This window comes from Lonchura striata, chromosome 2 (assembly GCF_050655825.1).
Source record: "Lonchura striata isolate lonStrDom1 chromosome 2, ASM5065582v1, whole genome shotgun sequence".
Classification (NCBI taxonomy): Eukaryota; Metazoa; Chordata; class Aves; order Passeriformes; family Estrildidae; genus Lonchura; species Lonchura striata.
The window spans coordinates 21786865-21810226 of record NC_140704.1 but is presented as its reverse complement, the minus strand read 5'-3'; the positions used below and the strand labels follow the sequence as shown (position 1 = coordinate 21810226).

Sequence of the window (23362 nt, the reverse complement as noted above, 5' to 3'; positions counted from 1 at the left end):
GGGCACATATAGGAGAATGAACACTTTCACTGGACTGACCTTCCACTGCTATTGTAACTACAGATGATGCTCATGTATATTCAGGTACAGTAAGCTGTTAACAACATGAAGACTGAAAGAAAGGAGGCTGACATAGGCAAGGAGTGGCCCTCCTTTCTGAAAACCTATGTATTTTTAATTATTTCTCCTCCTGTGTCCCCCATACCTCCTTTAACATTTCTCAAATGCATATTGCACGTAAGAGCTAAGTTTACTACAGGGGCCTGTTTCAGCATGCTTTAGCCATCAGCAGAGGTTCAGTTATGAATACTAAACTGATATTTTTTTCAGAGGAAACTAAAATCTTGAACCTAGCTGCTTACAAGAATTTAACAACTTTTCAACTATAGAGCTACTATGGTCTAAACATACACACAGGATATAATATGGAGAGTAAGAACTGCAAAAGAAAAAAATATTTACAACCTTCTGAATGAAAGATTTTTTTTTCACAGGAATGATAATTAAAAATATGTTTTAAATATTTCTCTGGTGTACCTGGGCCTCTTTTTCTTTGATGATCTGCAAATGATATTTCAGAAGTAGTTTAAAAGTGATTTAGATATCATGATAGCAGCCAAACATCTTGATTTCCTTGCAGCTTTCTTTCTTTCATTTTGCACAATTTGTAATAGAACACCTTTCACATTATAAAAAGTGAAGCTCTTCAAGAAAAGTTAATATTAAGTTGGATTCTGGCACTCTTAGGAACAATAAGAAAGCATTTTGACAGCCTCACCATACACATACTTGTGCAATATCATCTAAGATAATAAAGGAATAAAAATGGCACTCAGCTCAAAATATAAAATGTTAAACATATGTTTCTGTTTCTATGTACATATACAAAAATTCTACCTACAAGTTTCCTTACACATACAAAGCTGCAGCTCATAAAATCAAAGCCTTAACTTCTCTTTTCATAATAAATGTGTTTACTTTTTTTAAGATGACCTAAAATTTATACTCTAAGGACAATGCTGATATTTTAGAAACTAACTGTGACCACATCATTAACCTGCCAAATTAAAACAGGTTTGTGCAGACTACTTTCAGTATGGTATAAATATGTATACAAAATTTCTACTTCCAAGAAACATTTCAGTGTCAAGGATTTGGTGCTTTTCAGGAGGAAATTCTTCCTCTATAGCTGTTTTAAAATACAGTTGTCATAAAATCATACTTCTAAAGCAGCCTCTTGCCTTCTCCCTCCAGCAGCAGAGTGTCTCCAGTGTCTGTAACCACCAGAGATTCACGTGTGCTTTTTAACTAATGTCAGTGCATGTAAAGAAATTGCCACTGTTTCAATTTTATCTACAAGTGAAATTTTAGTGGGTGTCACTGCAACCTGAACAGGTCATCTTTACAGCAGAAAAACTTGCAGCAATTGCATGCAAACTCTTACACCAAACCACAAAACATTATGTTCAATTATTAGGAGCTGAATTACTTAACAAAACATTTCTATTTACTCTATTATTTATTCTTGTTTCACTTCAGGACAGAAAAGCAAAGCAACTCCTATGTTAAAACAGCTATGCTGAAAGACTACTTCCAAAACTCATTAGTGAAAGCCACACACTGTAAGTTTACTATTATTCAATATTTCCTCATTAAGTTCACAGTGCTACTGCCTTACAATGCTTCTCTGTTCAAATAGGCTGTAAACACATCTGGAGAAACTTCATTCCCAAGTACTCATTGGTTTTTGAGGATTAGCTGTTGTGTAATTGATGTATCTTCAGTATTTTATGCTTGGTTATTAAAATGCTCAGAGCTACCAGTTATTGGGAAATCCACCTTTTAATATCATGTGAAGTTTGTCATTTGCCTTTACAGTAAACTGGCAGAAGCAAGGCCATACCTGGAGTGCTGTGTCCAGTTCTAGGCTCCTGAGGACAAGAGAGACACGGAGCTCCTGAAGCAAGTCCAGCAGAAGGAAACAAAGATGATTAAAGGACAGGAGCATTTCGCTTTGAGGAAAAGCTGAGAGAGCTGGGCCAGTTCAGCCTTGAGAAGAGACAAGGAGAGGGGACCTCACCAATGTCTCCAAGTATCTGAAGGGAGGGTGCCCAGAGGATGGACCAGGTTCTTGTCAGAGGCTCCAAGCAACAGGACAAGATGCAAATGGCAGAAACTGATGCTCAGAAGTTCCACCTGAACATGAGGAAGAACTTCTTTACTGTGCAGCTGACCACGCACTGGAACAGACTGTCCAGAGAGACAATCCAGTGTCTACCTCACTGGAGATATTCAAGAACCACCTGGACACAATCCTGTGCCATGTGCTCTAGGATAACCCTGCATGGGTAGGGTGGTTGGATGAGATGACCCACAGTGGTCCCTTTCAACCTGAACCATTCTGTGATTCTGTGAATTGAAATTATGCTACTAAAATGTTAGTTATACCAGAATAAATACCAAGTAGTAACAATGGCAATATCAAAGCCTACAATGCTACTCAAGAAAGTAACAGAAGAACCTAAAATATTCCACTACAAATTAACTCAATACCTAATATAATATTTTTGCTATAATACATCCTCTTAAAAACTCCACTGGAAAATTCCATTTCACAGACACCAGGTCTTGGACAAATGTAGTTTAAGATACGGTCACTACTTACTGGTTTAGTGTCACATCTAAGATGAAAGATGATCCAAAAGCATCAACCTGGAAGCTGGCTCGAGCAATGTGGGTAGACTGCAATATGGAAAAGACTGGAATTATTATTTAGTCATGGTAAAACCTTTTGTACTGGTTTGAGAATACAGAAACAAAATATATACAGTAAGTAAAAATATGTCATTAATCAAATAAAATTGCATTGAAACAGACAAAGCATTCTATGATAATTAATAAAAGATCTGTTTTCTGAATCTATAAGACTTATTCAAGAATTACGAACAAAACAATATATGACTCAGAGCAGCCCCCCATCTTAACCCATCTCTGCCATAGGAAACAGCTCTTCAAATTCCCATCCTGGGCAAAACCCAGCAAGGGGAAGTGAGACCTGCCCTGGCTCACATGTTCCTTACACTGACTCTGGACACAGACCAGAGAGAACAGCTGAGACATTATGGGCTTGGTCAGACCACTGTACTCTCATGGATCTCACCAACACTGCCTGAAAGAAACTGTTCATTCACGCAGACTCTCACACAGGGGATAGCAATGGGCTAAAATATAATTGGCTGCATTTTCTGTAAAGCTCTGACTCACAAACCTCTAAAAGGTTCCCAAAACTCCAAACTCTTGAGCAGCTACAAAAACCAAAGAAAAACGAGTGGTAGAGAAACAGTTTGTTTGCTTGCTTTTCTTCTTTTCTTTACCATATATTCTCCCCAAACTAGTTCCTTTAATTCAGTCCTATAGCAGGCAAACATGGGAACACTTCATAACTCCCAACTGCCAGAAACAAGAGTTTTTTTCTAGTAATAGTGGAAGAAAATACTCAGCTATCCAATAGAAAGCAACACTTGTTTCTAGACTTGAAAACACCCAAGAAACAGAACAGCCATGTTATTTAACTAATTAATTAGACAAGCTACTTGAAGACATTTTGGAACAGTATCAACTTTGTTCCTATTTTGTTTCCATTGAAATGTGCACATTAAGATTTGAAGCATGTAGACAGAGGACTTAAGAGGAAATGCTGAAGAGCCACTTACTACTCTAAACCATACTTCTCCAAATAAATATAATACAGGATAGTACGACTGTAACAAATTATTTCTTTAAAACTCTGGGAAACACGGGATGGGATAATGTGAATCATCAAGTTAACTCTTTCTAAAACTACTGGCAGGCTTTCAATAGGCATTTAATCCAGAAGAGCTGAGAAAACCAGCTTCCTTGGAAAAGTACAGCAGCAATGAAAAGGAAAGCTGGGGGAATCATGACATTTTTGTTTATTACATCTTTTAGTTGCTCTACAACATAATTTTCTTGTTATGACTACATATATAAGCCTAAGTATTAATAAATAAAAAAGAAAACAACATGAATACATATACACAAACAGATGAATCCTTTAAAAAACCCAGAAGTCAGAACAGTTTCTCTTACTAGACAATGCTCAGGCTGAAGGCCCTCTATAAAAATGCCTGGCTGTGTCACTACTGTGGAGATGCACGCAAAATTGCATGACAAGAAAGTCTACACATTTACATCACACTTCAGAAGGATGCAGTAAAACTGGAAAGCTCTTTAGAAGGCACCTCAATAGATATAACTCAGTGTCAGATATCCTTTTGTGAATCCCCACTACATCTAACCTGCTTTGTAACACAGGCTACCAGGTCTTTGCTAAGTGGTTCTTGTAATTTCTGGATAATTTATCATCTTTTATGAAAAATGTACCATTTTTGACCAAATGAATATATATATGTATGTATATATATGTATCTATAAAGCATAAAGAAATTAAAAAGCAAATAAACAAACAAAAAAATACACATCCAGCTGGCATCTGTAATGACACCCACAGAATGTGCAGACACCCACAGCACATATGGCACCCACATGCAGGACCATCATTTAGCTGGTTTTGGCCTGCAGTAGCTAGTGCAACCATAAATACAGCAAAAACAACCATCAACAAATTATCACATTACCATTGTTGTTTCTTTTCCCCCTCTCAGGCAACAGAGTCTGCTTTGAGTGATTTTAAAATTTCATCTTCTTTTGCTAGATGTGAATTTTCAGGCTGCTGTTCACAGGATGTGACAGGCCAAGAATTAAGTAAGGTACAAGGGACCAGTGGCAGTTCTGTCATTCCCTTGTTCCACTGCAGCCCATTTGCTGACCTTAGCTAACCTTCATTCATCCACCTGCACTGCAACAACTGCATTCTGATCAAAGGAGAAATGAGAGCCCAGTTTTTTGATTCTCATCATTACATTATTAAATGCAAAGAACATTCTACAGCATTTTATTATTCCTGCTTGTTAACAACATAGTTACATATGCCATCATTTAGATCTCTATATAAAGTATAACCAAGTCTTCTATATGACCATATGCTGGTACCAGAAGAGAATTAGTGAGTAAGAAAGAATATAAAAAGCCTAGCTTGGATTTCTAAATGCACATATATTAAATGTAACATTTGTCATTAAACTATATCCACTTCAGAGACTATCAGAGTAAAAAATATTCTATTGTTTCAGCTTGGTTTGGCTTTTAACTGCTAGGTATATTGCACCATATCGATTTGGTCTGAGAGATTTCCTCTCTTGAACACTTCTCTAAGATAAACAACTACAAGCTAATGTATTTCTAAGGTGACCCTGGACCACAGTTGTTTCCTGACAGAAACTGTTAATGTTTTAAGGGAGAAAAGGTATATGAATAAATTAATATGAAAAACATTACACAGATGTAACCACTCCCCAAGACACATGATGCAAACACAGAAACTTACCATTAAGTTTAAACTCAAGTGCAATCAAGTGTATTTCAAAGATATTTCAGGCCTACCAAGATACCAAGACACTCTAGATAGGCTGAGAAACTCATCCCTTTCCAGAAATTGCATCCCTTCCTGATACATGTTTCTAAAGCACTGTCACACTGCACACTGTGGGCTGCTGCTGAAAGCAAACAGTTCTGCCCCATCCTGGCAATGTCTTCTCACCAGCTCTCCCATGTCAGCTCATGCGGCTAGCCAGCAAGTCAGATCAGCAGCAGAAAATTCATCACCACTTGAAGTGGGCCTGGTTTTCATCAGACAAATAAACTGATCTAAATAAACCACAAGGTAGATGCAATAGTAACAAGTCAAAGGGGACACTCAAGAGAGAATGAAGAGGAAGACAGATTCCCCCTTTTCAGCTAAAAATCTCATCTACCGTAGCAAAAAACTGCACCTTAAGAATTCCAGACAATGCACTTTTTAGGTTAACAGTTCTTCCAAATATCTGGTTAAGAACCACAAAATAAAGAAATGGATTTCAAAAAGTCTTGGGTCTGTATTATCTTTAAGCACATCTACCTGCCTGCTCAGTGAATAGGTAAAATGGCCAGGAGCTTATGTTCATGGACATACATCAATAAAAGAACCCAAAGAGAGGAAATAAGTACTTTTCCATCTACACCACCTCAGTCAAGCAGAAGTAACAAGAAAAACACCCGCAAAGCCTTCTTTAAACCACAAAAGCAAGACAATCAATTACGTCATTCAGTTCTCAAACCCAGGAAATTTCTCAGAAAATGTGAGGCTTTTGCAACAACCATCAGCTTGACACATCAGGGGCTGACAACTGAGTCATGAAAGGGGAGGTCCTGGAGACCAGAAGATGCACTCAGTGCAGAACATGAACAAGAGCCAGGAAAGGAGAACTGAACACAATGGAAGAGCACAATGCAATGCCTCTGACATGATCAAAAGGTTCTGAAATTTTTATGTCATGCAACTGAAGAAGAAAAACACCAACAACAGCTCTGAAATTAGCTGTTTCAGGTGCAGCACTTAGTGGTGCATAAATTCCACTGACCTGCAAGGCCCACTACAGAAAATACTCAGCACCCCATGCATCTAATGCAACTATGCAGAGCTAACTTCTGTTAAAGACTGTGAAGTTTGAGCATGTCAGTGAATGCCTGAACGGAATCAAGAGTAAATGGAGTGGAAAAGATTATTTCAAATCACTAAGCACAAAGATATTTTATTTAAAGTGAAGATTAAAAGCTTGAATTCTACAAAAACAAAAGTGGTATGCAAACCTTCCTGCCAAACCAAGAGCAATGTGATTCCAATTATTTTAAATCACCTGCTCCATGCCTCAGGGATCACTGCAGCAATAGAGGAGATGGACAACCAGTACCAAATATGGCTATTTATTACTATAAAGAAACAACAGGATAATGATGTCCCTTCGGTACTCCTGCTGGGGATCAGCTTTCCCCAGAAGCTGGCCCCAAAGAATGAGCATCTGTGAAGGGAACACGTGTACATCAACTACAACACATTTCTGCAGATCAACATCAGTGCACTGCTCTGGAGGGGACCTTAAATATATTCCAGTGATTTTCATTTCAAATAGGGCAAATATCTTAACACCAGTGAAACATTTACAAGCTGTGCACTTTTTTGAATAATCAAACTAACAAGAATTTGAAATGGAAAAATTTAGACATTTTCTTCACATTGTGTATAATTAGCTGAGTATTGAAAGCAGCACAGCAACATGATGACTAATATTTCTCCTCAAAAAATGAGAAAAAATAATTAAAAATGTGTTGTGATGCAATGTACAATTCCTCATAACATGTTTCTTCCTTGAGAAGTAGCCTTAATAAAGCACTTGGATGCTTTTTAATAAGTTTTGCTGGAAGAGATTACAAAAATTTCTGTCAAAAAGGAACATTCTCATAAAAACAATTGAGGAGAAAATCCTATTTATATGTTTGCCCTTTGATGTAAAAAAATTCTATTTACCACTATATATAGCATTTTAGTTTCTAATTAAAAGATTCTTATCAATTTTTTAGACTTGAAAGAAAGGCATCAAGAGAATCTAGAGATAAAATAACACAGGATGTTACAGGAAGAAAAAACTTTAATAGTGTGCTTCAGAGCTTGTAAGAACAATGAGATTTTATAGCAGACATTTCATGAGTCAGTCACATTTACAAAATAATAGATTCCTTAGATATTAATTTCATTTCCCCCCCATTTAATAGAATAGAAACCTGAGCTTCTTGACAGTCAACAGGCTTAAGTTTGTATGAAATAACATAAGTTATCTTAAGTTCAGTAAGAACACAGAGAAGCCAATGGGAAATCAAAATAAATATATTTATGAAATTAAATGAAAAATACAATAAAAAATTAAGTAGATTTACCTACATTTGCTGTTTTAAAAATAATCATTACAAGTAAAGTTACACTAGAGTAGAAAAATAGTGTCAATTAGCACTCTCAAATAGGACACATAAAATCTACACACTCTAAAAAGACAATTTTCAGCCTCAGTTTTGTTCTAATAAATATTGTTGCTTTATGTAAAATAGAAAATCTCTTCAAAAATTACATTTTCACATGTACTGGGAAGAAAAAAAAAGTAAAACTTTGCTAAGAGACAAAAATTGAAAATAAGCCTAGGTCTAATATTTAAAATATGTATCCTAAGTCAAAGAATCTTCTTTCAAAAATATACAGTAAAATACAACTGCAACATTATTTCCTGAGGTCTTTTCTATTGCCATTTAGAAATATCTAACCTTAATCAAAAGTTCAGGATCACTGAACTAGATTCACATATCATAGCATATTAAACAACTGTAAAATGTCTTTTTTATTTTCCCTAACATTCTCTTAATATTTATAGGCACTCATTTACTGTATGAACCATCAATATTTGACATTCTTCATGCAAGCTCTCTCTTATTATCCAATGCATAAATCTAAGTATCTTTGGGGCACTTGGCGGGGTGGAGTTTATTTAATGAAGAAACTGCAGAATAGGATTGTGGTTTGATGAAAACATTTTTGCAACTACCTCTTTGGAGTACGTTTAGTAAATCAGTTTTTTATTCTGAGGAAAAGCTAGAAATAAGACTATATTTTAATAGATGCATGTTCATTTTTAAGTCCTGGATCACACATCTGTTCTCCATGCCAAATGAGGGTGGAGAACAGGGAGAGCTAAACACCATCAGCTAGAGTGTAGTGCCAAGGCCCAGTCCTTGTGGTCTTAAACATGACCTAAAATAGCTTTTCTCCATATAAACATCATCATACAAATGGACTCAAACTCAGAAGCAAGAACCACTTGTACCTCTAAAATGTTAGTAAATAGTCATCCCAGTAGGACAAAAAATCAAAACAAACCCCCCTATTTTGTTTATTTGTGTATTTGAATACATACACTGTTTGAATTTACTCAATATAGATGGGGGAAGAGCACAAGGGGAAAAAGCCCTGAGCACAAAGCGATGCAAGATGTGACACAGGTGTCACTGCTGCAGAGTCAGTGCCTGGGTAGCAGCATGAATCCTTCTGAGGACCCTTGAAAGCTTATCTTCCTGCTCTCCTTCCTCACCTCCACCTCATCTTTCATGAAAATTCACCCAAAGTAAAATGTTATCTGGAACAATGAAGATAGGAAAACTATTGGGCTGTCACTGCCAGCAAATTTAGCATGAGCTAACATTTGATCTCACACATCTAATAGGACAAATTTGAGCAACTGAATGAGCAAGATGCTGCTTCCCAAGAGGTAATCTAACACTTGTTTCCAGCACCAGTAAAGCCCTGTGGCACCAGATCTCATACTCATTGTGCTTTTAAATGTAGAGTATAATGTTAATTTGATTCTGAAATTTTGTTTATAAGTTTTGATTTCCTATGAGACTAATTACTACAAGTCTTCAAATCACTGTGAAAGGAAGAACTGCAAGAATTTATGGGAAGTCTTTTTTTTTCCCTTTTTCTGAAAGGGTAATAGCAAGAATTCATGTATAAAAGGTTACATCCAACTACAGTGCCAGAGGTTTTAAATATATCACTACTGGGGCAAAACCAAAAAACTGGTGACTGCTCAATCTCATGTTTTTAAAATGCACTCAAAAAGGTTCTTCATCTAATGCTAATGGCCAGGGGAAATATGATTAAATAGGTTGTTATAGCTGTGATTAATCGAGTACAGGGTTACATACAGAAAACAAAGAAAAGTCATGAATGAAAATTTGAAAAGTTCAGAATCTTTTCCTGCCATAATTCACATAAAACTCTGATGACCATTGAAGATCACACTCCTTAAACTAAGACAGGGAGCAGAACAAAGAAAGACTCACCCTGTGACCCAGAAACACCAGTTTCCATTGCTCCCCGCAGTGACTGTAGTTTTCAGAAAGCCAGATCTAACAGGAAAAGCAATCTACTGGCATGCCTAGGAGTCAGAAAAAATACTACAGCAGCAGTAGTGCAATGTGTTCCATCTGTATCACTCAGCAGCCCAGGACCTGGCGCAATCAGAGGGGGAAACTACTTTGGGAAGAAACATGAGATGAGAGGGAAAGGACTCCAACAAGGACAATCTATCCTCAGTAGATACCCATCTCCCTGGCAGTTTCAAGTGGGAAGAACCCAAAGGAGACGTGGCCCGTGCACAGCTGCAGTGAACAAGGCAAACAACCCGCGCATCGCCCGTCTGCAGGGGACGGGACAAAACAAGGGCAGCAACGCACGCGCCGTGGGCAGCCCTTGAGCATGAACCCATCTGCATCTCTGTGTCACCCTTCTGGAGAAAGGACTATTGTCCAAGAATACCATTTAGGCAAGAAGGAAAACTCAACGGATCCAACAGACAGGAGGAATGAAGGCATTTCCTTTGCTGAAGCAGATGGCGCCTTGAGGTCATTTTTAGCAACATGTTTTCCAAGCTCTGAAAGGAATCAATAACATTTAAAGGTCCCCTTTTCAGCATCTCTTGTAGTCTTCAGAAATGAAGGAACAGAGCTCCACTATGAGAGAAATCCACAAAAACCCTCCATTAAGCTGCCTTTACATTACAAATAAAGCACTAAAACACAGTAAAAAGAATCCACACTAATTTTGCTCCTTTATACCAGTATCAGTGACCAAACCTTTTTTCAGCAACATAGTGACATATTCCAAACATTTTCAATTGGTTTTACATTTAGTTTACATTTAGTTTACATACAAATGAAAGCTTACCACCAAAAGATTAGTTCTGCCCACTGGAAGTAACAAGCACTCTTTGACACCTAAAGCTTACCAACTTGGTTAACTTCTCCCAGGAATGGACTGGGCACCGACAGAAAGTCTACCAACATCCTGTCAGTATTAGCAGCTAACAAAAGCTTGAAAAACTTGCAGACTCTCAGGCATGCCAATACATTGCTCAATCAATTCCACAGATAATACTTTTTAAATATGACTCATCCTCTACATTCAAGTATCAAAGTCCTGCTTCAAGTTGAAAAGTGCAAGAAAAGCAAATTTCAAAACTCCTTTTCCCCTTGATACAGTCTAAGAAACCAAAATGAATCAACATTCTCACTGTATATATTTTCTGAAACAACTGATGGATGGATTTTTTTTTCATTCCCACAGAATTGCAGGAGTTGAAATACTCTAAGGAGACATTTCTGGAACACAGTGTATTCCTACATACTGCTACTCTTCTGGGCAATTTTTGAGCTGTAAGTCAAGGCTCTAACCTCCACATTCCTCCACATCACATTTTCATTAGAAGCCATTTACCCACACAAATTTTTATAAACTTTATATTAATAACACATTCTGGAGTACCCTTTTCTAAAGCATGTCCTTTGCTACAATTCTCTGGTCTGTTAACACCCATTTCATTTAAAAACAAGGAAGAAAGAGAGACTTAAGAGTGAATTTAGCATAGAGCTGGTCAAATTACTGGATGAATCACCAAATTTCATTGTCTGGGACAAATGCACAGCAACAATGACGTGTTTTTAACTTACTTTAACTGTAAGATAATTTCAGTCAAAAACTGGATAAAAATCCAATTTTCAAGGTGGACTCCTAGTGACTCGAAAGTTAAAACTGTTCTACGTTATTTGCCACTTTTTGTGATTTCTTCATAAATCACAAAATATTTTTTGTGATTTATGAAGAATAATAATTATTATTCTTCATAAATCTTCAATTTCAGATAACACTGACTTTCCACTTGAACTTATCCAACCAGCCAAGCCCCACCATGGCAGTGCATGCCACAGCCTGGCAGAACACAGCCTGACCATGTGTACATGCACTTCAGCCACCTTTCTGTTCAGCTTAACAATAAAGTTTCTGGGAAAAACACATAATCCTTCCTTCACACAGTCCTCCCACTAAAGTATTAAAAGCTTGCACAGATGGAATCTTCAGTGTCCAAAGCTTTCATCTGCACAGAACATGCTTCCATCTGAGGAGAGTGATGTCGTTCCACATCCACGCTTGGCTGTGGCTCAGCACAGCTGCCACTGCACAGTTCACCCCTGCAGCAATGATTTCTCCTCTGCAGATTAATGCAACTATTGCAGTGGCTCCAGAAGAGCACTACCAGGGAGCATCTGCAGCTACAAAGAGCTAAATTTCATGCGACAGATCTCTGCGATCCTGTATGTGCTCCAAAAGATATTTCCAGAGAACAGCATATCCACACACTATCCAGGAGACCACTGGCAAGCCAAAGGAAAGAATGTAACTAGGGGTGCATTGAAGGCTTTCTTGTCTGAAAGTTTTCCACAGACAATTATAGCAAATTTGGCATAGTTTAAAATTAATTACATAAGTCAAAACCAGAGAAAAGGAAGACAGGATAGGAGCCACGGTAATTTTTGGAGACACTGAATACAGCGGGTTTGGTTAACATGCAAGAAACAATTACAATATTTCTAGAAAAAACAATAATGAAAAAATATTATCTAGTGATGAAAACACTGAACCATGTCACTAGATGACAAGAAAGATAGATTGTATAGGAAGATACCAAAATCCTGTGTGCCCAGTCTTGATCCTCTGACAGTATTAGATTTCACCCTCTACAACCACAGTTATCCAGACTGAGAGAATATATATGGGCCTGGGCTGGAAACTAAATCATCTGACATGTGAGCTACTGCCCATGGAGAAGAAGAGCAGTCTGCTTGGGAGAGGCAGCCTTGCTGAAACCCATGGGAGTGGAAGACAAGGATCCTCGTCGTCCATCCTCTCCAGGGGAGAAACATGGCAGAAGGCAGCCACAAGTGGAAGGACTACAAACCTCAGCAGAGCTAATTGGAGAGATAAAAGCACTGAGCCAGTGGAAGGACCCACAATTTACAGACCTGAACCTTGTCAGGCTTTTGAAGGTTTTATACAGTTTGATTGACCTTTAAGCAGTGTTTGACAGGATAACTGTGATAATGTTTTCACAAGCAGAGCCCTAAAAAAGTTGTTCATTTTGAGTCACTTAAAGACTGGTATGATTATTGGGAAAACTACAAAAGGGACCTGGACTACCAGAAGTACTACCATGATCTTTTAACATATAAGTCCATAATGCTCTTGTGGCAAACATTTCAGAGTGAATCTTAACTTCACACGTAGTTCCTCCAGAATATGGATAAATCTCATCAAAGTTTATCATGACACTACTCAGGATGCAACACACTTCTACACTCTGCATGTGTTATAGCTGATCAGCCACGGCTGGAGTCCCAAAACAGGTACACAGTGAAACTGTGGCAGAAAGAATACTCAGTGTGATCCTGCACTCAGGGGCACCGACACAGACCAGGAGTGAACACAGATACATTCCTCAGCAGAGCTGGAAAGCACTCCTCTGTCACACTTTGCAGTCACTACACTAATCATGGCAACAAGCAAATGTTGGGAAAATACTTTCTATACAAATTGTTATATCTGAGCCTTTATGATCCTTTTTGGCTGTATATAAGCCTGTTTTATAAGGCTAAGCCATAGCTTTAGGAATTATCTCTCTTTTCCAGTCTGCTATGGCACAAACATGAGAAGATGACACAAAACAACATGAAGTCTGAAGCAGTAACTACCAGAGACTTTTTTTTTGACTTATACATTTACTGTCATAACAAATCTCATTATCAAGCAGGGGAAGACTTTTCCTGATATGAGCTTGCAAAGAAGGATGAATTAGGAATTTGAAATATTCTTTGTCTATAAAATACCAAAACACACTTTGAGTACTTTATAAAAAGGTGTACGTGAAAATGCCTCCTACATCAGAAATCAAAGGACAACCTCAATGTCCTTAAATCATTCAACACACAACCTATAGCAAAGTTTAGCTTTCAGCAGTTTTTTCCTCTTCAGGAAGGCAAGACCTTCAAGAGTATGACTATTTTAACCATTCATATATTCATAAAATATTGCCATGTTGGTGAAGTATCTTGTTGCAGAACTGCATACACTGAATATGCTGTAAAATATCACATTTTGCCTAATGCCTTACAAACCTTAAGAGGCAACAAGGCAGGAAGAAAATAAAATTCAGCAATAAACCAAATGCATGTTATTACCATGTATAAACCCTTTCCCAGTTTAGCCTCCTTCCCTTTGGTTTTATGTTAGGATGATCAAAAAATGTCTCTGTTTCTTCAAGAGACAGAAATAATTTTATTAAGTGGGCATAAAATAATTTTTTAATCAAGCAATATCTCATGACACTTCTCTCTTCCAGCAGGCATCATCCTTCAGACCAAAACTCTAGAGATATTTTATAAGCCACTCAACAACCAGAGCTCTTTTTTAAAAGAAAAACAAAATACTATTCGTTGGAACTATCCAACACAGTAACTCACAATACCAACAGAAATTGAGAGCACCAGAACAGAAAGCAAGAGTCAGCAATTTCAGAAGCACCTGCAAAGAAGTGGGATATCCTGTTCAAAGACTAGAGTGAGATAACAAGAAATCAGAGAATGCAATAGCAAAGACTAGGCAACATTCAAATAACTAATGAAAATTTCAAATCCAAAAGCAAGCAGAGTTAAGTAAACTCAGCAAGACAGAGCAAAGCTGCTCTGAAACTCATTATTAGCAATAAGAAATCATTTAAGAAATCTGCAAGCTGTGAATCCAAATAGGTGTACATAATTGTATGATTTGGTTACAAAAAATGCAGGCTGCAGAAGACAACTAAGTTCTTTACTGAAAATTACTGACTCTGGACTACAAACAACATGCACTTCTGTCTCCAGATGTAGCTCAGTCCTGAAGTCCCTTCAGGCCAGGCTCCTTACAACCAGGTCATCCCTTTTACTCTCTTTGAAAGAATCCAGTGTATCTTCATCACAACAGGCAATGAGCAAGTGAAAAACAGCTTGAGAAACTGAAATTGCTATATCATGGATGTCCTGCACCATCAGCAGAGATGAGTGAATCTCTGTCCATAGCAGGTCAGAACCTTGCTCCCACTGAAAACCATAGCAAATCTCACAAATTTCCATGTAAATACTTAACTTTGATACTTAGATGTATCAACAATGGATAATGATAATACAGGCAGTGGGGAGGGACACTTATATATTTCCACATTCTAACAAAGAATATGCCTGGACAGTACTGGCTAAAGGAAAATATTACAAAACTTGTGGTTTCTCATGTGCTTCTTACAATACCAAAATATGGCTTAAGGCACAGAGTTAAAAGGTTCCTTAAAAATGTCCAAGTCCTTCTTTCAAACACAAAAATAGTGTATTAGCCTTCACTGAATGCCCCTGACATAGAGGACTCTCATCTTCTAATACACTTATTTATGCAACAGTAAATTAGGTGCCCATTGCTAAGATCCCGGATTGCATAAATGATAATACAATATTAGTGTACTTTTAGCTGTATCTTATCTTGATTATTCTATACAATAAGTGCTGTGCAGCTACTAACAGGCGCCCTTTGAGGAACAGAGAAATTGAAGTACAGGAGTGTCACAGATACCAGTAATGTCTCTATGCTGCAATGGAATTAAAATTAAAAACGCAAAGTCATGTGAATTCTCCAATGTCCACTATACATTGTACATTAAGACATTAATGGCATGAAGATGTAATAGCCTACAACATTTGCCTTGTGCTGTGTTCTGAGGTTCAGCAATCCTGGAGAACTACAATTGTGAGCACATTAATTATGTTTTTTAAGCAATTACATTCTTGGTTTCTAGGATGAGTATATAGACTATTTCCTTTACTATTTAATAGTAAAGCATGCAGGTATAGAAGTCACTCAACTCTGATGGCAATGGCCCAAAAACCCCAAAACAAACAAAACAAAGGAAGTTGCTAGAGAAAAATCTCAACAAATGTTGAAAACAAGCCATTACTTTTTAGAAATCTGCCATTCATCACATCTAAGTCACTTCTGCCTTCAATTATCTCCTTTAACCCCCTTTACTCGTATTATCCTCTGGCTGAACTCCATCATAAGCCTGATCTGCAAAGGCCACGCTTTTTTTTCTGCATTCCTCTGCATGATCATCTTCATTTGCCTTTGTGCAGTTCTGAATTCAGGCTTGCATCCTTCTTGTTCAACTCCTGCCCTTTCTGCAGCTAAAGCTTTCATCCAGGAATTAAGGAATCCAATCCGATTTAATGCAACTTCCTTCTCTCCAGCTTATCTCTCTCTCCCCCCCCCCAACTTTTATCTTTATCCGATTCAAAACACAACTACATTGTTTTACATAATTCAACTACAGCCTTGTTGGCTAGTCCTCTGAATGCACCTTCCCATTCAGGTATCTTTGTTTTTCTAGTTATGGCTGCTAGTCCTTCACTCACCAGGGATTCTTCTTGAATGCTTTTACCTCCTCAAAGAACCATGCTCCCTTAACTAATCCAGAAGGCTGTTAGCTTTGGTTTGAAATCTCTATTCGAGACCAGATTTTTAAACTCTCAAATACAGCTGTTCAAAGACTATTAGCAATGAATAGAACATGGAGACAATAAGAGTGTATTTAATCATACAACAATCAAATATATATGGAAATGTTATTGATGAGGAGGACACTTCTGTTCCCCTACTCTTTATATGCCACTGACTGTTAACTCTTCAGGGCAGGCATGGGTGTCTCTTCATGTACAAGCAGAATCCAGCATCTTTATACTTCATGTGCCATTCACTAGACACCCAAAAGCACCACAGAATTTCATTCTGTGAAGTTAGTCCATAACTTTGATAAGCATCTTCCTAAATGCAGCTCCTACACAACTCCAGCTAAGCAAAGTCAGACACGCTGCTGGTCCATTACCGGCGAGCTGACTCAGATCCCTGGGCAAGGGATGCAATATCCTGCAATCAGGATGTAACCATGCTCTGTGCCAGAATCACATAAAGTCTCTTCTGCTTCACTTGGTTCGGCCTGCTTGGCAATTTTTTTTGTCCAAAGTACTGTCAGCTACTGTATCCTTCCATGAATAACAACGGTCAGATACCATGGAAGAGGTTGGGAATATTTTAAGCAGCAGCAGGGAAACTTCTTGATCAGGAAGAAAAGTTGTAGTAGCTTTCACATTTACAGCAGAGCTTTTACACATTAACATTGGTTTACTGTGGAAGTTGTTGTGAAATAAACGTATTTAACCCTTTTCAAACCATCCGTGTTACTATTAACTTAAGTAGATCAGGATGACTTGAAAATTTTATGAGCGTAAGATTTGGTAAATAAAAGCTGAGACATTCAGAAAAACAAAACCCATTAATTAGCAATTTGTTCTGCAAGACCAGCATTTTAAGCCTAATATTAAAGCTAAATGTAACCACTACTAAGTTTAAAACAGACATATCACAAAGTGTTTGAACTTGTGACTTTTTGAGGGTCTTCAAAGAATCGTGAAATCCTGAAACTCTGAAAGGAGTTGTTTTTTCTTCTTTGAACAAAGCATTATGAACTTTGAGAACAGTATTTTATTGTACCATAAATATGGTCTTCATATCTGAAAAATCTTTATGTAGAGTAAGTTACATTCAGAGGCAAATACATATACTATGAAGAGCTTGTTTATTATTTAATGAAACAAAGAGAATGCAAGATGTCAGTTCTTAAACTTCATGGATTATAAAAAATAGAAATATGAGACAATTTTTCACGTATTTTGTTTCTTAAACACACAGTAGTCAATTAGAAAAGGAGGAAACAGAGGCCTGCAACTCATCTTGTATGTCAGCTCAAATGCTCAGATTTTATGTTCTACGTCTATAACAATATGGACTCAATGTTTCTTTCCTTTAGATGTAACAGCCACGTGCCACATCAAACAAAAGGGGTCAAGATGAAAATCACTGTATTGTAAGACAAAATTAGGTTGTTAAAAGTTATAAGGATTTGGCTTCATACAACCAAAACATGTTTTTTAACACAAACGGAGCCAGATTAATGGTCGGACTAGATGATCTTAGAGGTCTCTCCCAACATTAATGACTATGAGTCTATGGAATTTGAAAATATACCCCGAGTTGGGTAGCAGGCAATATGTAGCGTGTTTAGCTCACATGTTACATTTCAAGTAATTCCCTTCCGATATACAATTTCTATTTTTAAAAACACATCCGAGTCCACAGAACACAAACCCACCCTGCCCACGCTGCAGCCAGAAGCCGAAATTAAGCCGCAGCCCCGCTGTCGCAAAGGCAGCGCAACTTTCATTTTGGTGCCCCGTCGGCGCAGGCAGGCAGGGGGCTGTGCCCGCGGGCCCCGCTGCCGGCCGAGGAGGGCATTAGCACGCACGGGGACCATCCTCACCGATTCCAGCGCCCTTGCACAGGGCTGGCGCTCCCCGCGCTCCTGCGGGAAACCGAGCCGCGCGTCGGGCCGAGCATCGCTTCGCACGGAGCGTGCCCTCGGCGGTGCGAGCACCCCCGTGCAGGGTGCGGGGGCTCCGCGCCGCGGGCCCTGCTGCGGGGCCGCTCTCCCCCGCCCGGCGCTTACCTGTGCCCGCGCCGCCTCGCTCCGCACCCGCGTGCTCAGCGCCGGCCAGCGCGCCCCGCCGCCGCCCTCGCCGGAGACCAGCCGCAGGGGCCTGATGCTCTCTCGCTCCGCGAAGGGGCTCTCGCCCCGCCGCCCCGCCGCCGGCCCGGCGCCTCCTGCGCAGGGGAGAGGCACTGTCACCCGGCTGCGCCCGCGGCGCGCAGGCTGCAGCGGGGGCTCCGTTTCCATGGGGCTCCGCAGCAGCCTCGGCGCAGCGTCCCCCCCTCCCCGCCGCCCCCGCCACTCACCTGCGGCCGCTGCCAGGGCGCCGAGCGCCAGGCAGAGGAGGCAGGCGGCAGCCCGCATGGCGCTGCCCGCCGCCCCGCTCGCCGCCGAGCGCCGCCGGCTCCGCGCCTGCACGGGCGGGGGGGGCTGCGGAGCCGCGGCTGCCACGGGGCCGGGGCTGCCGAGCTCCGCCCCGCCGCCGCGCCGAGCCCCCTGCCAGCGAAGGAGATGGCGAGAGCCGCCGCGGCTCCCCGCAGAGCCCGCTCGGAAGAGGGAAGTGCTGGGAAATGTAGTCGCTTGCCAGGACGCGAGGGAGCGGGGCGAGACCGGAGGGGAAGCCCCGGAGCCCCGGCAGCGCCGCAGGGATTCTGCAGTCGCCCCCGCCCCGGTACCGCACCGCTCCGGGGCTGAGAGAGCGCCCGCCGCAAAACTTGCCGTCACTGACAGCTGCGGGCGAGGGCGGCGGCTCTCTGGGGGGGCAGCCGGGGCGTTTTCCCTCCCTCCCTGCCCATACCGCCGTCAGCCCCGCTCTCCTCTTTACGTGCTCATTTTCTGAGCAAACCTTCATTTCCTTCTCTATGACATTTTTTGTTCCCTTCTTAAATTTCTACTCTCTCCTCGCTCTTTTAACAACGAGAGTAGGAAAGGATTACAAGGCAGAATCATTCCTTTCACGTCACAACATGCTCTCCTGGACTAAGCAAGAGGCCGAGGTGTCAAGGAGTCCCCACGATGTCCATTCCCTGAAACGCGAGAATAATTCTCCCTCAGCGGAGGGATTGGCTTGCATCTGCAACCCAATTCTACACTCCCACCTACCGGGAAGCCGGGAGCAGCGGTGCTGCCTCTCAGCACGGTGTATCTCCCCTTCCCTAACTACATTTCTTTGGGAAAATGGGACAAGAGTGGCGGTCGCCTGAGGCACCTCTCCTCGCCGTTTTCGGAAGGGGCAATAGCAAGGACGGCCATGGCACGCAGCTGAGGTGAGCGGAGGGAGGAGGAGGGACCTCAGGGCAGCGGCAGCTGCAGCTCGCTACAGATCCAGGCAAGCGAATACGAAGTGTAACTACCCTCTGCAAGGCTTGTACCAGTTGTAAACATACAATAAAGGAGGAGATGGCATCACAGATTAATGCCACTGAAAGCTGCTGCTCACTGTAGTCTCAAAGATTAAAAGAACAAACAAACAAACAATCAAAATATCTTATAACCATGATGCAGATCAATTTTAATTGCACTGCTTGCACCGACAGCAGCCAGGACACCTGGCACCTCCATTTCTGCTCTTCGGAGCGTTTCCACCCGCCGGGCTGCCTTCTGCCTTCTAGGGCTCCCCACGGGAAGGAGCGGGATCCGGGCACAGCGGCTCGGCGGTGCCTGCCTGGCTCCCCGGAGCCGCCCGACAGGGAATGCCGGCGCTCCTGGCCCGATTTCTCTGTAGGGCTTATCTTACTTACATATATAATCTTATTAAAGGAATCAATTAGAGAATAGATGGAGGAAATACAGTTTCTCAGAGTTTGTTTCTGTGATATGAAAATAGACAAAATGACAGTCCAGCAAGCTGAAGATAACAGCAGAATATTGCATGTGGAAATATATAGTAACTTTGAGGAGAAAGTGGTTAGTAAGTTTTGTGCTGTCCTGATTATACTGCTGTCAGGTACTACAGGCAAGATCCAATGCTACCTCAAAGCATCCATTAAATCCTGAAGCAGCTTCTGAAACAGTGCAAAATTAGCTTATAAAACTCTTGTGTAGGGTGTCAAAAAGACTATGGGCAAGTTGGGTAAAGAAAATGAGAAAGTGCTATTTATAGCAAAGGAAAAAATCAATATTATAATATGATGCTTCAATCTTACGGAAGTCATAAATCCTTACATTTCAGGCTGCAGCCAACCTCTACAGTTATTTCAGTTAGACCAAACTTTCCCCACTGGCACACTATTTCACAGCTGCTTCTGTCAGTCTTTCTGTGAGAATTCATGACATTGGGTATATATTACACAGCAGATACACAGTACAGTTATACACTCATTTCCTGGATCAGTACATCACAGAATTCATTTTTCTCTTGCTCACCAGTGTTCAGATTTAGTGTAGGTGGGTCACCAACCCAGCGCCAGCCAAAGCTTGGCTGCTTTAAGCTAACTACGAGCGCAGAGTTTTATCCAGTCTGTGTCCTCAGTGGATATGGTGAGGTATGATACATATGTTTCATAAATGCAGTCCTGTTTTTAGCATGCCAACTCTATATTGGTCAAACCCTTCACTAATTTTAAGAATAATATTTATAACTTTTTTTTTTTTTAAGAAATACAGCCAACTAATACAAAGATAAAGGCATTTTAAGTGCGTGTGCTAGAATCAATTAGCCAAAACACAGCTGAAAAAGGTTTTACACTCCTCTCCTTGCAAACCTCTCTCATTTATATCTTCAACTCTTTGGCTTATTTATTTATCACTTCTGTGGTAAATACTTAAGATTAATGCTAAAGAGAAAACTTAAATTGCAGAAAAATTCCATGTTATGCTGAAGGATCCAAATCACAAGGATGTGATTTGGATCCTTCAACGTAATATGGAATTATCTGCAATTTAAGTTTTATGTATGTTCCAAAATCCATTCTAATTGTACACATTGATTAGAAAGGAATGATTTGACAGGCTTAATTCTTCAGAGAAATATTTAAATTTCACTGATGGTGATTTCACATTCATTTAGGAAATCAGACAGCGAACAACGAGATTCACCTCCTAGTTTTACTTTCCTGGTAGATTCTCAGAATTGCTGAGAACTCTCTGAGCAACGAGTTCTTTCACATCAGGGGACAGATTTTTTTCTTCTTCTAGCAACTCATGGAATATATCAGGTTGGAAGAGATCTGTGAGACTCATAAAGTCCAACTCCCTTCTCTTCATGGAACTACCTAAAAATACATCCAGTCATTTAACTCTTGACATGGGGACTGCTTCCCTGAGGAGCATGTTCTGGTGACTGACCACCCTCTCAATGAAGAACCTTGTCCTGATGTCCAATTTACCAGTTGCAGCTTCCCCCCATTTCCTTGTGTCCTATCTCTAGTTCCCAGAGAGAGGAGACCAGCACCTCCTGCTCTACTGCCTGTAGTACTGAAGGTCACAGTGGTAGTCTGGGGTTTGTGGCCAGCTATCCACATACTCAACAAGTATTTAACGCTGAATCTTGAAGTGAGATCTCCACTCAAGAAAACCAAAATACAGCAACAAAAAACCAACACAAATCAAAACAAGAAACCAAAAATACCACCCCCACCAAAACCAACCCCAAACAAAAATATTATAGACAACACCTGAATCTACAACTTCTTTATCCCAAATGAAATTGGACTACACCCAAACACCTGCTTTCTATCCTAAATCTTTTTATAGTGCTATATCCGGGGTGCTCAGCATTTATTTTGGATAGCTGCACTATCTAAAGCAAAGAACCAAAAAGTAGAATTTATGGTAAAAAACCCTCAAATTATTAATCTCATGTCACCTTCAGAGATGGTAAACTCGTTTATGGACTTTACTCACATTTATTTTCACCTGCTTCAGATTTATCAGTGGTGACTCTGGTATTGCCAACAGGATTTACTTCTGGTTTTGCTATTAAGAGCAAGCATCAGTAATCTCTTTACAGGGTCCAGAGGACTAGCTATGCTAAGAAATGAATTTTGGTATTCATTTTCTAGTCCACCTACATATATTCTGTGTAAGTAAGTTGTACAATTGCTCTGGATCAATTGGTTGCTAAAATTTCCTCTCATTTGTCTTCAAGAGTGGTGATTAGATGCATATAGAGGTTACAGCTAAATCTGAGTGGCAGTAAGCACTTGAAAGAAAATAGCTTATTTTTCAGAATACTTACAAGAGACGAAATATAATGGAAAAAATGAGAGGGATAAAGGGGAGACCATTTCCTGCTGTGATGCAAGTAACATCCAAACTAGTCACGTAAGAAGGATATGAATGCTTGATCACATTTAATTGTAGTTTTATCTTACACTTCACTATTTCAGGAATTTCCCATAATTCTTTACACAATCTAATTGTATGTCTTAAAGTTCTCAGAGTCGAAGCATCTAGAGAATGAAACTAGGGCAAGGAAGTGCTTTCTTCCTTTTGTAAGACCGGTATAAGACCAAGTTAGGCTGTGATTTGATGCTTCTGTGGTATCAAATGTCAACATGATCAAAAAGCCCAGCGTGATCAGTCTTTATCAGCCCCTTCTTTATCAGCCAATGGCCTAGAGGCCATGGAAAAAGATTGTCCAGCTGGGGAACATGGAGGGATTAATATTTTTATCCTGTGTCCACATGCCCACTGTAATTACACTAATTAGAGCAGCTACAATTTTTTTCAACATTCCTTCACTCAGAGGCTGCCACAAGAGCTTCACAGACACCATCACCAGCTACATTAGCTGAGTGCATCAGAGCTGAGCCTCATCAGATGTGGGATGAAGGTGCAAACACCCTCACAGGTACATCTAAGAAGCCAAAACCTCAGGTTGTAACTAACTTCCCAACAATGCTAACGGGAAAGCCAGCCCTACAGTCACCTCTTGCTGTGTGTCAAGTGTTCTGCAGCTGGACATCGTG

The 23362-nt window shown here is 40.1% G+C and overlaps 1 protein-coding gene across 11 annotated transcripts in view; it reads right to left on the bottom strand.

Moving 5' to 3' along the window:
* ADAM22 (ADAM metallopeptidase domain 22) overlaps positions 1-18877 on the bottom strand; it is a 131729-nt gene extending 112852 nt beyond the window's left edge. For 4 of the 11 annotated variants that reach the window (XM_085566327.1, XM_077788178.2, XM_085566343.1 and 1 more), the window contains exons 1-3: positions 18758-18874; positions 18471-18625; positions 2666-2742 (exon numbers count right to left, since the gene is read on the bottom strand). In XM_085566327.1, the coding sequence (XP_085422453.1) occupies positions 2666-2742; positions 18471-18625; positions 18758-18815 (290 nt within the window). In that variant the 5' untranslated portion in view covers positions 18816-18874. Of the gene's footprint in view, positions 1-2665; positions 2743-18470; positions 18626-18757 lie in introns of all 11 variants that reach the window. The other 7 variants (XM_085566367.1, XM_021551750.3, XM_085566336.1 and 4 more) reach the window with 6 other exon arrangements.
* Between the last annotated feature and the right edge of the window lie 4485 nt (positions 18878-23362).